General features: G+C 46.2%; 1 protein-coding gene across 1 annotated transcript in view; it reads right to left on the reverse strand.

Moving 5' to 3' along the window:
* The window catches only part of LOC140396903 (uncharacterized), a 117,290-nt gene that overhangs the window by 64,329 nt on the left and 38,157 nt on the right, over positions 1-14,804 (reverse strand). Inside the window, exons 6-12 of the mRNA XM_072485757.1 lie at positions 9,118-9,206; positions 8,990-9,032; positions 7,901-7,979; positions 7,116-7,146; positions 6,005-6,035; positions 5,076-5,163; positions 750-784 (exon numbers count right to left, since the gene is read on the reverse strand). Of these exons, the coding sequence (XP_072341858.1) occupies positions 750-784; positions 5,076-5,163; positions 6,005-6,035; positions 7,116-7,146; positions 7,901-7,979; positions 8,990-9,032; positions 9,118-9,206 (396 nt within the window). The remainder of the gene's footprint in view (positions 1-749; positions 785-5,075; positions 5,164-6,004; positions 6,036-7,115; positions 7,147-7,900; positions 7,980-8,989; positions 9,033-9,117; positions 9,207-14,804) is intronic.

Here is a 14,804-nt window from a genome sequence, read left to right on the forward strand (position 1 = left end):
CATCAGCTCTCTGAAACCTTATCTCAGTGGTCTTTCTTTATGTCTCCTAGTGATTATGAACTCGATATTTAATCATGGTGAGCACAGCACAGTTGATCCCGGTTTCAACATTCTTAAAAATGAATATTCCAGCAAGTACCACTGCAGAACAACCAGGACCAAGGCTGTATTCTTCCTGATCAGGGAACTGACAGACCATTGTACCATCCCACTCCTGTCCTGGCTAAGATGAGCTAACTCAAGGGACTGGTTTATCTCAGTAGGCTAGACAGCTAATTTGTGATGCAGAACAAGGCCAGCAGCGCCGGTTTAATTCCCGTACCAGCTGAGAATTCTGAATTCTCCCTGTGTACTCGAACAGGCGCCAGAATGTGGCGACTAGGGGCTTTTCACAGTAACTTCATACTTGTGACAATAAAAGGTCATTATTATTATTAACTCAGCACACAACAGGGATCAAACATGTTTTGATTAGTGCTGCAACAGGCAGTGGCTTTACAACTAGTTGGTGCGAGCTTGCAATTTTACAATTAATATCAGGGAAACATACTGGCATTACTCCACTTACCTGTAACAGATAAAAATGGCATTCAGCATCTGAACTGAACTGAGGTGAGCCAAGTGAGAAACAAAATCCAGCTAGATCCATTCACAAATAGCCTGAATTCTTTGTTCTCTCCCTCTCATCCAAGTTCAATGTGTATATGTATACAATATATCAGTCATTTATGCACTCTAATTGCACTTACCCTGGGGACCTTTCTGCACATTTGAGGCAGGAACACTACAAACACAAATAGGGGTTAAACAAAAATGATAAATAGCAACAAGATCACAATATCAGAAATTAGAGAGACGATTTCCCCCATTTAGCCAGTAACTCCAGTAGCCACAACTCAAATCAACATCTGACATGTGGGAGGCTTTCAAGTGTCAGTTGAAAGGAATACAGGACAGGCATGTTCCTGTGAGGAAGAAAGATAAATACGGCAATTTTCGGGAACCTTGGATGACGAGTGATATTGTAGGCCTCGTCAAAAAGAAAAAGGAGGCATTTGTCAGGGCTAAAAGGTTGGGAACAGACGAAGCCTGTGTGGCATATAAGGAAAGTAGGAAGGAACTTAAGCAAGGAGTCAGGAGGGCTAGAAGGGGTCATGAAAAGTCATTGGCAAATAGGGTTAAGGAAAATCCCAAGGCTTTTTACACGTACATAAAAAGCAAGAGGGTAGCCAGGGAAAGGGTTGGCCCACTGAAGGATAGGCAAGGGAATCTATGTGTGGAGCCAGAGGAAATGGGCGAGGTACTAAATGAATACTTTGCATCAGTATTCACCAAAGAAAAGGAATTGGTAGATGTTGAGTCTGGAGAAGGGGGTGTAGATAGCCTGGGTCACATTGTGATCCAAAAAGACGAGGTGTTGGGTGTCTTAAAAAATATTAAGGTAGATAAGTCCCCAGGGCCTGATGGGATCTACCCCAGAATACTGAAGGAGGCTGGAGAGGAAATTGCTGAGGCCTTGACAGAAATCTTTGGATCCTCGCTGTCTTCAGGAGATGTCCCGGAGGACTGGAGAATAGCCAATGTTGTTCCTCTGTTTAAGAAGGGTAGCAAGGATAATCCCGGGAACTACAGGCCGGTGAGCCTTACTTCAGTGGGAGGGAAATTACTGGAGAGAATTCTTCGAGACAGGATCTACTCCCATTTGGAAGCAAATGGACGTATTAGTGAGAGGCAGCACGGTTTTGTGAAGGGGAGGTCGTGTCTCACTAACTTGATAGAGTTTTTCGAGGAGGTCACTAAGATGATTGATGCAGGTAGGGCAGTAGATGTTGTCTATATGGACTTCAGTAAGGCCTTTGACAAGGTCCCTCATGGTAGACTAGTACAAAAGGTGAAGTCACACGGGATCAGGGGTGAACTGGCAAGGTGGATACAGAACTGGCTAGGCCATAGAAGGCAGAGGGTAGCAATGGAGGGATGCTTTTCTAATTGGAGGGCTGTGACCAGTGGTGTTCCACAGGGATCAGTGCTGGGACCTTTGCTCTTTGTAGTATATATAAATGATTTGGAGGAAAATGTAACTGGTCTGATTAGTAAGTTTGCAGACGACACAAAGGTTGGTGGAATTGCGGATAGCGATGAGGACTGTCTGAGGATACAGCAGGATTTAGATTGTCTGGAGACTTGGGCGGAGAGATGGCAGATGGAGTTTAATCCGGACAAATGTGAGGTAATGCAGGTCTAATGCAGGTAGGGAATATACAGTGAATGGTAGAACCCTCAAGAGTATTGAAAGTCAAAGAGATCTAGGAGTACAGGTCCACAGGTCATTGAAAGGGGCAACACAGGTGGAGAAGGTAGTCAAGAAGGCATACGGCATGCTTGCCTTCATTGGCCGGGGCATTGAGTATAAGAATTGGCAAGTCATGTTGCAGCTGTATAGAACCTTAGTTAGGCCACACTTGGAGTATAGTGTTCAATTCTGGTCGCCACACTACCAGAAGGATGTGGAGGCTTTAGAGAGGGTGCAGAAGAGATTTACCAGAATGTTGCCTGGTATGGAGGGCATTAGCTATGAGGAGCGATTGAATAAACTCGGTTTGTTCTCACTGGAACGAAGGAGGTTGAGGGGCGACCTAATAGAGGTATACAAAATTATGAGGGGCATAGACAGAGTGGATAGTCAGAGGCTTTTCCCCAGGGTAGAGGGGTCAATTACTAGGGGGCATAGGTTTAAGGTGAGAGGGGCAAGGTTTAGAGTAGATGTACGAGGCAAGTTTTTTACGCAGAGGGTAGTGGGTGCCTGGAACTCGCTACTGGAGGAGGTGGTGGAAGCAGGGACGATAGGGACATTCAAGGAGCATCTTGACAAATATATGAATAGGATGGGAATAGAAGGATACGGACCCAGGAAGTGTAGAAGATTGTAGTTTAGTCTGGCAGTATGGTCGGCACGGGCTTGGAGGGCCGAAGGGCCTGTTCCTGTGCTGTACATTTCTTTGTTCTTTGTTCATGCATGCCTTGGGTATGATGATCAGCAGGTCCACAATGATACACCTCAAACCCAACACCAGAGAAACAGACTATGTCATCCCATCCAAACTCTTGAGCTCTCATCAAAGGAAAAGCATTCTAGGTCGCTCCTGCTTGGGTACTTGATTTTTCTTGTCCTTCTTGCCGGTTTCCTGGGGAATTTGGGTGAACAAACCCGGCCTAGCTAAAGGTTTAGTGAACCAGTCAACTAAATAATGTCAAAGATTTTAAAAGGCTGGAGGAAAGAAGGTTACGAGTGGAAACCCTCAGACAGATTTGGGGAGTCTGTGTCGCTCAGCAGTAGGGAAGATGGCGGAGTCGTCTCCAGAGAGTACAGCCGTTCCTACCACAACAAAATGCTGGCAGAGGTACTGGCCTCGAAGTTTGGGAAACATCAAAAAACAGGCAGGCAATGATAGATACCCTAAAAAAAGTCAGTTGAGGAGACTCTTGGTCTGATTCGGGGTAGGTAGAGAAAATCTTGGTGGCTGTAAAAAGCAACAAGTGATGGATGGTGAAGGGAGTGGAGGAAATCTTGTTGAGGTACAATTCGCCTCGCTGGAGGCTGATATCACATTGGTGGGGGAGAGAAACAAGGGATGGGATTCTGCGGGAATTGGCGGGGCGGGCAACTCGGGCGAGAAGGAGTGGCGTAAACCACTCCGGTGTCGGGCCCCCCCGAAGGTGCGGAATCCTCCACACCTTCAGGGACTAGGCCGGCGCCGGAATGGTTTGTGCTGGCATCATCCCAGCGCATGCGCAGGGAGGGTTTATTTCCGCGTTGGGAACCGCGGAGGTCCACAGCAGCCGGCGCAGAGTAATTCGTGGAGTGGCCCCATGGCACAGGCCCACCCCTGCATCGGTGGGCCCCGATCGCGGGCCAGGCCACCGTGGGGGCACCTCCCAGGACCAGATACCCCCACACCCCCCCGAGGACCTAGGAGGCCTCCCAAGCAGCCAGATCCCGCCAGTAAGTACCTGATGGCAGCGGTCCCCCCGGCGATTCTCCGGCCCGTGATGGGCCGAGTGACCGCCCGTTTTCGGCCAGTCCCGCCGGCCTATGTTACACCAGATATTTGCTGGCGGGACCTGGCTGCGCGAGCGGCCTACGGGGTCCTGGGAGGGAGGGGTGGGTGGGTGGGGGGGGGGGGGGGGCGCGGGGGCATCTGGCCCCAGGGGGTGCCCCCACGGGGCCCAACAATCCGCGGGCGGGCCTATGCCGTGGGGGCACTCTATTGTTCCGTGTCGGCTGCTGTGCTCCTCCGCGATGGCTGACGGGGAGATGAACCCCCCCCCCTGCGCATGCACTGGGATGACGCCAGCACACGTTGGTGCTCCCGCGCTTGCGCCAACTTGCGCCAGCCAGCGGAGGCCCTTTGGCGCCGGTTGGCGTGGCGCAAACCACTTCGGGGCCGGCCTTGCCCCTGAAGGTGCAGAGGATTTTGCACCTTTGGCGGCTCAACGCCGGAGTGGTCTTTGACTCACTTAAAAAGGTGTGGAGGAACAGTTATAGTTGCTGATGGGATGGGTTTATTTAGGATTTGTACACTGTGTATATTTGTTGTTATTTGGGGAAGCTGGTTGGGTGACCAATGTGATGGTGGGTAAAATAAAGGACGATTGGGAGCGGTGGGGGGGGGGGGGGGGGGGGCAGTGGTAGAGAGATTGTGTTTTCATTCGTATTTTGTCTTGTTGGAAATTTCGGAGGTTTTATATAAATTTGTATGCTTTGTAAGATTTTGTGAAATTAAAAAACTTTCATAAAAACATTTTTTTTTTTAAATCGAAGAGCCATTCTAGAGTTTTAAAAGTTGCAACTGAATCAGTTCAACAAAACATGTTTGTTGGAGAACATTTACAGCAGTTCAGAGGACAACCTGTCGCTCAACTCTGGACAATGGTTCTTAATGGCACTGATATAATGCTGATGAACCAGAGTCTAGTATTTGGGTTAAGTACAGCCAGATTTGTCATTTACCAGTGACATAAGCAGAATGATTCTCCAGAATTGGAGTGAGTTAACCCAAAGTCTGTTCACTTACCTCTGGGTGAATGGAGTTGGCACCAGAACACTGAATTTTGTTTCATTTATGAGAGTTCTTTTGCTAGTTAAAGGTGGAATCGACATTTCTGTTGTACAAAGAATGCAATTAGATCCATTACAGAAGAGAGAAGTGCTGTGTGTTTGGAGGGAAAACCTGAACTGTTTTTATCCAAAATAAAAGCGGACTTGCTCTACTGTTGAGTACTATCGGCAGAACTAATTAAACAGACGTAGCCTGCAATGCCCATTCATTTTACTTACAGTGGAGGTTTATGTGATGGCAAGCTTTGTAATAACAAGGACCCGTCATGTGCATTTAATATCCTGCTGATTTTTCTACACTTTTAAGTGCACATGAATTGTATTCTTAGAATCAAAGAATTTGTAGTGCATAAGTAGGCCATTCGGCCCATTGGGTCTGCACCAGCCCTTGGAAAGAGCACCCTACTTAAGCCCACACCTCCACCCTATCCCCGTAACCCAGTAACCCCACCTAACTTCTTATCTAAGATCCAGATCCTGATAGATTGAGGATGGAAACATTGAGGATTGTGTTTTTGGACAGACATGTTATTTTGTGAAATTCCTGAACATGGGAGAGATGAGTTAATTTTAGTTAGTTTGTTAATGGTTTGCTGATTGTACTCTACTGAGTTTGATCAATGGAAACACTGCAACAATTGAATGAGTAATGATTTTTGTGACAGTTAGTTAGTTGTTTTAAGATAATCTTTGTCTCTGCTATGCATCTTTAACTAATGATAAAACCATTAAAGTTTTTTGATGACCAAATTTAAAACATGATTATAAATGTTAACAGTCTTGTTGCAGCATCTGCACATTCCAGTCTGCAATAATAGAGAGGATTATTGAGATTGAAGACGTACAGTACTTAAATTCTGAAAGATTTAAAATGCAAACACCTACCTTCTGATGACAGCGAAGGAGTGTGAGGAAACTGAAAAAGAAATTGTGCTGATACTAAATTCAGACTGTAGAACTTATTTTCCACACAAGTCTTCATTCATTTCATCACCGAAAATCAAAATTTATTCATCCATTAGGTATGCAATAACAGGAGTATATCTTATTTCACATTAAACCTGCACAGCCTTGCAAGTAAGAGCTGAGAGACAGCATTGCTTCCTGTCACAAAGAGCTCATCAGGCCTCTCCCTATTTTGTGAGGATTTGTTGTGGTACAGAACCAGGAGGTCCCAGACTCAGTCTCTGATTTGTGCTGAATTAGGCGAGACAGCAATTAAAGTGCTCACCATTATTTGGTTAGAGCAGGAACTAACAGCCATGAACACTGCTCTAAATCAATATCAATGGAAAGTGTGTGTGTGTAGTATGCGGTGGGTTGCTAAAAATAGGGTTGCTGAATTTGCGTGCTGACAGTTGTGACCAAGGACCCTGCTTACCCTCACATAAAAAGACTCGTCTTTGGGCTGTACTAGAGGTCAGTTTGACACCTGTGAAATCAAATCCCAAGAATGTCAAATAGGGAGAACATTACAAGATTAAAATATTAGAAGCAGTCCTGACGAAAAGAAGTTTCCATAGACAGACAACGAAATGCAGACCAACATAAAAAGTATTGGCTGGAATTGTAAAATTGAAAATGATGCAAGTGCAAAACAGAGCCATCCGCATCTGTATGGAAGGTATGTTCTTTTGGATAAGATTCAATGATGTTACCCAAAATCTGAAGCTTCTTCTTTTCCTTCACATACTGTAATCTGCTTCAGTTTCCTGGCATTCCCCTATTTTATTCCAGAACTTGGGATCAGTGCTAACGAATGACATGTGCATCTCGTTCATCAGCAGAGTAATGCTCCTTCCAGAAGTGCACCTGAATAATTTGATGGGCCCTTGATTTTAGTTCCACCAACTCGCAACTTTGTTCCAAACTGATCAGGTGGCTGCATCTTTATAATTTAGGACACCAGTCACCAGATTCTGCTGCAACTACATCTAACGTCAATAACAATCTTTACTCAATTGTTAATCATGCACAATTTAGTCACAACACTTACCGGTTTCCCAATAGGAACCGGAGGCTTTGTCCTATAAGAAAATACATATTTTATTTGGTATCGAATACACCAGGAAAAATGTAAACATTGAAAATGAAATAAGGATATTAAAATTCAGTTCAATCTTGAGCTGAAAACCTCCGATATCCTTTCAGTACACTACTGAGGGAGCACTGCACTATCGAAGATAAGTGTTATAACCTGCCTACTGACGATTGGCTGGGGACTAATGACTATCCCACAATCCTATGGGAGTATGAACTTCCCCAATGAGGGGGGCGGAGAAACTCCTACTATAAATAAGCTGGCCAGCCCAGCTTCCAGCAGGAAGGAGAAGGTAGCAAGGGAAGTTACTGCTACTGTTATGTATAATATTGTTATAGTAAATAAACGTTATTATTTTGTATCCTTAAAACTCGTGTTGGATTCTTCGGGGCCCTTACAAAAATAAGTTTATTGTGTCAGATGTTCGATGAAACCCATCTGCTCCCTCGAGTGCATATTAAAGATTCCAAAATATTATTTCAAAGATGAGCAAGGCAGTCGGCAATATTTTACCTCAAACAACATCAACAAAACAAATCATTTTTCCATTTATCTCATTGCTGTTTTCGGGACCTTGCTGTGGAGAAAATAGCTCCCACATTTCTTATACTACAATTGTAGCTACACTTAAAAAGTACTTAATTGGCTGCAAAGCACTTTGGGACATCCAAGGTTGTGAAAAAGGGTTCCGTAAATACATATATCGTTCTTTATTTCTTTGATAGATGGGCTTCACTTACACTGGAGTTGGTAAATTTGCTCCTCGTGGAGTAATTGATGGTTGTGATCTGGGGTCTGGTGAACTTTTACTTCCACTGCCTGTGAAGAAGGGAGGACTGGTGAAATGCGAAATTCATAAAAACATGATACAGGTCCTCTCTTAGCGGGGATATATTAAACTGTTGTCTTATCGAAAAAGCACCCTAGGTGTGCCAAATTTATCCAGTGTTTTTCCCATTTTTCCCCCCTCATTTATTGAAGGAACTGATCTTTTCTAGGGTATAATCCACTAGCACCAGGTAGTCGACAGCACTGTGCCCAAGCGGTCATTCACAATGTGAGTCTATATTACTGTGCATTGACAGACATTAACCAGGTGAGACCTAACAGATCTTATCAATGACATTCAATCGTAGCCTCTATTAACTTTGTACGACTATTGGGTGGGGGCATCATACCCTCACCCGAAATTCATTTGTGCACTTTCCAGAAGGGATAATTACATAATGGAGACTGGCTGACATGTACAGCCCTCCCCATCCTCCTCTGATAACCCTAGCACGCTCAGGCCAATTATATCAGACAAAAGAAATAGGAGCCAGGGATAGACATTTGGCTGCTCAATCCTGGTTTGCCATTCAATGAGCTCATGTCGGATCTAATTGTGGCCTCCACTTTCCTGCCTACACCCCCTAACTGTTGATTCTTTTCTGGAATAGAGATGTTACAAGCTTTTTCCTATATTTGTTCATGGGATGTGGGTGTCACTGCATGGCTATGCAGCATTTATTGCCCATCTCTAATTGCCATTGAGAAGGTGGTGGTGTGCTACCTTCTGGAACTGCTGCAGTCCATGTGTAGGAATACCCATAGTGCTGTTACATTTGTAAGACCCCCCTATCACATTTATCACAGCTGAAAAACTTCCTCATCATTGGGAAACATGCTACCAGCTGATTTTAAAATGTACACGTCAATTATTATCTTTACAATTTATGCTATTTTTATACGGCAGAGGACTTTGAAGGAGTTCCCTGTATGTTCTTTGCTTACCCTTAAACACAGTTATTTAAATTAGTCTAGTGGTTAGTGGAATGAAGCGTACTCACTTTCTATGTGGTCAAATTCCAAGTATTCACCATCATCGATATTCTGTGAAGTATAGAGAGAACACAATACTAGATAAGACTAGATACATTGAGCTGCCATCAAATTAAGAAACAAAAGTAAACTGTACCTCCACTGGAGTTAATAACTGAGATTTCTTGTGGCTACGTGGAGGAAGAATTGGGGGAGTATCTTGTAAAGTTCTGTTCATTGGAGAACCTGAGAGAAAAAAAAGTGTCAGATTTTCCACAGCATTTCCCAAACTCTTGCAGATTGAGAGTAAGTTCCAACTAAATGGGCTTCCTTGCTGCCTTTCAGAGAGTAGTTGCACCATTCAGGCCATTCTGGTTCCAGGTTCAATCTACAGACTTTGCTGATTTTGTTCATTTTAGCTGGAGCAGTAGTGGGACACTCCAATTGGGCAGAACACTGTTAAATTCAGGAGGGGAACAATGACCCATGGTCCCTCCTCCTGATAAGTGGAAGCAGACTTTGCTGGAAAGTGTATTGTGCAGATATTGATAATGATAGAATCAGACTCAGTGATGATACCATCCACAACTGAGGAACAATGGGGGAAAGAATAGCACTATTTCCTATTTGGAAGTAAGCTCAGGTAAGGAAGCATCAAAATTGCACTATTTGGGCTATTTAACACTCATACTTTACTTACATCTTACTGGTGAACTTCAAATCTAAAAGAAGGTAAGGAAGCCTAGATAAGTAGTGTGTTAGGTTTTGGTAGAACATTGCATACGGAGAAAATCTGAAGCAGTAGAGGCCCGGATTTCTATCATGGGGACTGAAGGAGAACTCCTAATGTCCCGGTTTCATCAAAGATACCTTTTAGAGTCTGCCTCTTGCCTGGCAGATTTTGCTCGTGAGGAAACCACAGTGGGCACCCCACTCAATGGCGGATCATAGATCATAGAATTTACAGTGCAGAAGGAGGCCATTGGGCCCATCGAGTCTGCACCGGCTCTTGGAAAGAGCACCCTACTCAAGGTCAACACCTCCACCCTAACCCCATAACCCAGTAACCCCACCCAACACTAAGGGCAATTTTGGACACTAAGGGCAATTTACCATGGCCAATCCACCTAACCTGCACATCTTTGGACTGTGGGAGGAAACCGGAGCACCCGGAGGAAACTCACGCACACACAGGGAGAACGTGCAGACTCCGCACAGACAGTGACCCAAGCCGGAATCGAACCTGGGACCCTGGAGCTGTGAAGCAATTGTGCTATCCACAATGCTACCGTGCTGCCCCTATGTCGCACTTGCAAGACAGACTCACCTGAGGTTGCAGCACTGTGTTGTACAGTAGGGACAGAGTGGTGCTGGGAGTCCTCCACATTGACTCCATATCAAGTGAAATCTGATATAATGGACCTCCGCCCCTCAGCAGGGGAGCTCTGCAGCACGATGTGAAAATGAGCTAATACAGTTTTGTATTGGTACCAATATGGAATGTTCACGTTTCCTTGTATTTAATGGTTAGTATGGTATGTGGAATGTTACGTAGATGATTTTCAAATCTTTGTTACTGTTGACCATTTAATAAACAAAATATTCTTTTTTTTCTTCTTTTCTTTTAAATTTAAAGTACCCAATTCTTTTTTACCAATTAAGGGCCAATTTATTGTGGCCAATCCATCTATCCTGTCGATGTTTAGATTGTGGGAGTGACCCACGCAGACACAGGAAGAATGTGAAAACTTCACACGGACAATGACTCGGGGCCTGGATCAAAACTGGGTCCTCAGTGCCGTGAGGCAGCAGTGCGAACCACTGCACCACTGTGCCGTCTTCCCACCGTAGCAGTGTTGACCTCGGTGCCACACATTGTCGGCATTATCTCCTGCACCCAATACCTTTGTGACTCCTCCAATGAGCTATGCACTTGCTGGAATTTTGCTAACATCCCCTCCCACATTTCACGGCCATGTCCTAGCTCTAGCTTTGTTGAGAAGCTGGGCATTTGACTGGGACTTAGCTGAATCTTGGGATCCAGCAAACCTCCGACTGCTGATTCCCTTGGATGTTCCTGCCTCCACCTGATATGCATCAGCAACTGTGTTGTACTCACCAGATTCTGTCCCAGAAGCCTGTCCACTAATGTCACCCACCGAGGTGTGTGTCACTGCATTGGTAGAAGGCGGGGTGAATAGCTGTGACGCCTCGATGGTGGTCTCTTGGGTGGCCCAAAATGGACATGTGGTCAGTGAGAGGGAAGGATAATTTTGTCTGACATGAACAATTCAGTTGAGAAAGATCATGTGGGTGATGGGGCAGTGGATCCTCATCTCTGCAGTGCAGACCAACCTTGCTGACAGTGACTGCTCTTTCTTTGGATAATCCCTTGATTTACGGTGCCCGAACCTCATAGGGGGTGAGGACTCACATCCCTGGCACTCCGTTACCCTGTCTTGGCCCTTTCCAGCATATTATGGGCTATCCTCTCCTGCGGAGACAAAGAGGGGGTTTTGTGAGCTGCATGCTTGATGGATTGGGGGATGGGGGGGTCTGTCGCAGATGGCATGTGTGGGCACCACAACTGGATATGAAGGAGTTGTGCTGGTGGGTGCCAAAGAGAAAACAAAAAATTGGATGTGGGGAGGGTACGAGCTGTCAGCTGGTGATTTGGTGCCAGCGGGGAGAGGGGTTGGGGGGGGGGGGGTGCTGATGCCAGGAAAGAGGTGGTAACTTATCCTTGCAGCTCAGTGGAGGTTGTTGGTCTTCTTGCGACATTGAACATTGGTCCACCTGGTCGTACAACCACCAAGACAGCCGCTGCCACTGCCTTCCGGACAGTATTGGCGGCTTTGCTGCTGACCTCCGACCACCTTGGGGGAACAGAAAGTCTGTCATTCACTGAGCATTGAGAAGCCTTTCCAGGTCAGTGTCCCCAAAGGGGAGCAGGCCTGCGCGCTGCCATGCTTGAGTGTTCATAGAATCATAGAATTTACAGTGCAGAAGGAGGCCATTCAGCCCATCAAGTCTGCACCGGCTCTTGGAACGAGCACCCTATTTAAGCCCCACTCCTCCACCCTATCTCCGTAACCCAGCAACCTCATCTAACCTAAGGGTAATTTAGCATGGCCAATCCACCTAACCTGTACATCTTTGGACTGTGGGAGGAAACCAGAGCATCCGGAGGAAACCCACGCAGACACAGGAGAAAGTGCAGACTCCGCACAGACAGTGACCCAAGCAGGAATCGAACCAGAGACCCTGGCGCTGTGAAGCCATAGTGCTAACCACTATGCTACTGTGCAGCCCTAGTGTTGACTGGGAGTAAGTGGTTAGGGAGCACTTTCAAGCAGTTCCACTTTGTTAGCAGCGAGACACTGAAACACAAGTCAGGTGAATCAAATGGCGAGGCAGGAGTGATGCAAAATGCCTGTGGGGGCTCATTTTTGGCACTAAGTGATGTTAAATATGGGCCACTATCTCGCCCAAGGACCTCTTCCAAGTTGCCAAGTGTTCCTTCTCGGTGGCCTCACCGAGCAGTCCCTGAAGAATGCCTTCCATTACACTTTGGAATATCACATGAGGATGAGATCCCAACCGGGAGTAGAGCCAATTTGTGGGTACTGATGATCACGTACTACCGTGATACTGCATCCATCTCCAGGTGGAGATACACGTGGCTCATGTCCAATTTTGTGAATGAGTGGCCCCCTGCTAACTTTGCATACAGAACCTCTACACGCAGCATGGAATTTCAGTGCAGGCAGGAGACCCTATTCACTGTCAATTTATATTCACTGCACAGACGAATAACTTATCCAGTTTCTACATCTGGACCACTGGTGCTGCCCATTCAGTATATTGGACTGGGCGTATGATACCCTAACTTTCCAAGTGCAGAAATTCGGTTTCCATCTTTGCAAACAAGGTGTAGGGGACCCATTGTGCTCTGAAGTATCTGGTCTGGGCCTCTGGGCTGACATAAAGTATTGCCCTGGCCACTATTATTTTTCCCCCAGCCCTCGTGCAAAACCTCCAGATATTTCCAGGGGACCTCGTACAGACTGCCAGTGCCCATCCCGAAGATTTGTTGCCAGTCCAAATGAAGTGTTTGCAGCCAATCACAGCCCAACAGGTTGGATCCCAGTCCCATATTAGTCGAAGTCTGACTGCTGCCCATTATGACCGGGGTCATAGTGGTCCCAATAATGTTCAAAGGCTCCTTGGTATATGTCACCAGCTGAGCATTGGTATCACGCAAGCCCAAGGGCAGATGCCCGTATGAAGCCAGAGGAAGGTTTGTTGACTGATGATGGAGACAGCAGCCCTTGTGTCCACTACCAGGGCTGACTGTTGGCTTCAAAACCTGATCCAAATTGGTGCCACTTTGGTTGTGATGTAATTGAGCTGCATCAGATTGACCTCCTCAGGCTGGGCCACGTGCAAGGCCCTGGTTTGCCTGCCCAGGGTGGCATGTTCTTTGTTGATTCTGGTGGCCTAGGTTGTTGCACATTTTACAACCAAAAGTATGAAAATGCTATAGTTACTCCCAATTGTCCTCCCGGAAGGTGTTATGCTGGTCTGTGGTGCCTGGATGCGATGTTGGGTACTCGGTTCCTGCTTTTGTGATGATCTGGTTCAGCAAGCAATTCCCTGAGAGGTCACTGCACTCCTACACAGGGATCATCCAATGAACCCTGGAGCACCTCAACTCCCCAGCATTCTCAGGTGACAGGGCTAGCTCGATGGCTCGTTTCAGGTCCAATGTTGATTCTGTCAATAACTTCCTCTGAGTTACCATGTTGTTAATCCTGCACATCAGACAGTCCCTTAACATCTCAGAAAGGGATGAACCAAAATCAATATTCTGCTCGCCTTCGCAGCCGCGTTGGCAAGTCCGTTACCAACTCACCTGGAGTCCACACAGCCGTGTTAAACCGATATCATGGATTATCATGATGTCATGGACGGTTTTAGGTCGTAATGATTCGCCACTAACTTCACTCGTTCATGAAAGAACTTTGAGTCCGGGGCTGCCGACTAAGTGAGGCTCTTGATTATGTCCAAGGTTGGGGCCCTGCAGGCAGTCAGAAGGATTACTTTCCTTTGCTTCTCTCCACTGATGACATCCGTCTGGCAGAAATACCACATTTGTTCTGCATATTGGGCCCAATCTCCCAGGCTTGCATCAAAGGCCTCTCATTTCCCAAAGAGCAGCATTTTCAAAACGTTTCTGATCTCTTTCCTGCACACCAATATTCTGGTGCAGTTGGGATGTCCAGAACTGCAATTATTGTTTTTACCTCGTCGCATGAAGACCCAGGAGGCTCGTGTTGGTGAATGAACGCGAGTTACTTATTGTCATAGAAAACGGCCACCACGGCAGTGTACACCTAGTAAGTTTCCCCAGTCCACTGCCCAGGCTGGCTTTTAGCCTGGTAACGAACCCCATCTGGGCTGGCCTCCTCCCACCAGTGGGGAAGCTTGCATTCCACGAGTCCCATGGGGAGAACGATTAGGATATCACTATGGGCCTCGAGGGGGTTACACAAAGATAAGGATTTTCTAAAATCAAACAGATATCTGAAAATCACAGCAGGCTCTAAAACGTTTGGGAGTTAGGTAAGCCACATCCCCAACCAAAGAGACTTGGAGTATGTACGCCAACCTGACTGCAATTGGATTCTGCTGCATTAAAGACCAGAAGCTCCAGTCGGTATGGGGATTATACGCCCAAAGCTTTCCCCTCACATTTCCACTCAAGTGGGTACGTTAGTAGGATTTTTCAGACTTCCTCCTCTCATATCTTTGCTGCCTTGCTGGAACTCATGCCAAAGCATA

Source organism: Scyliorhinus torazame, chromosome 20 (genome assembly GCF_047496885.1).
Source record: "Scyliorhinus torazame isolate Kashiwa2021f chromosome 20, sScyTor2.1, whole genome shotgun sequence".
Classification (NCBI taxonomy): domain Eukaryota; kingdom Metazoa; phylum Chordata; class Chondrichthyes; order Carcharhiniformes; family Scyliorhinidae; genus Scyliorhinus; species Scyliorhinus torazame.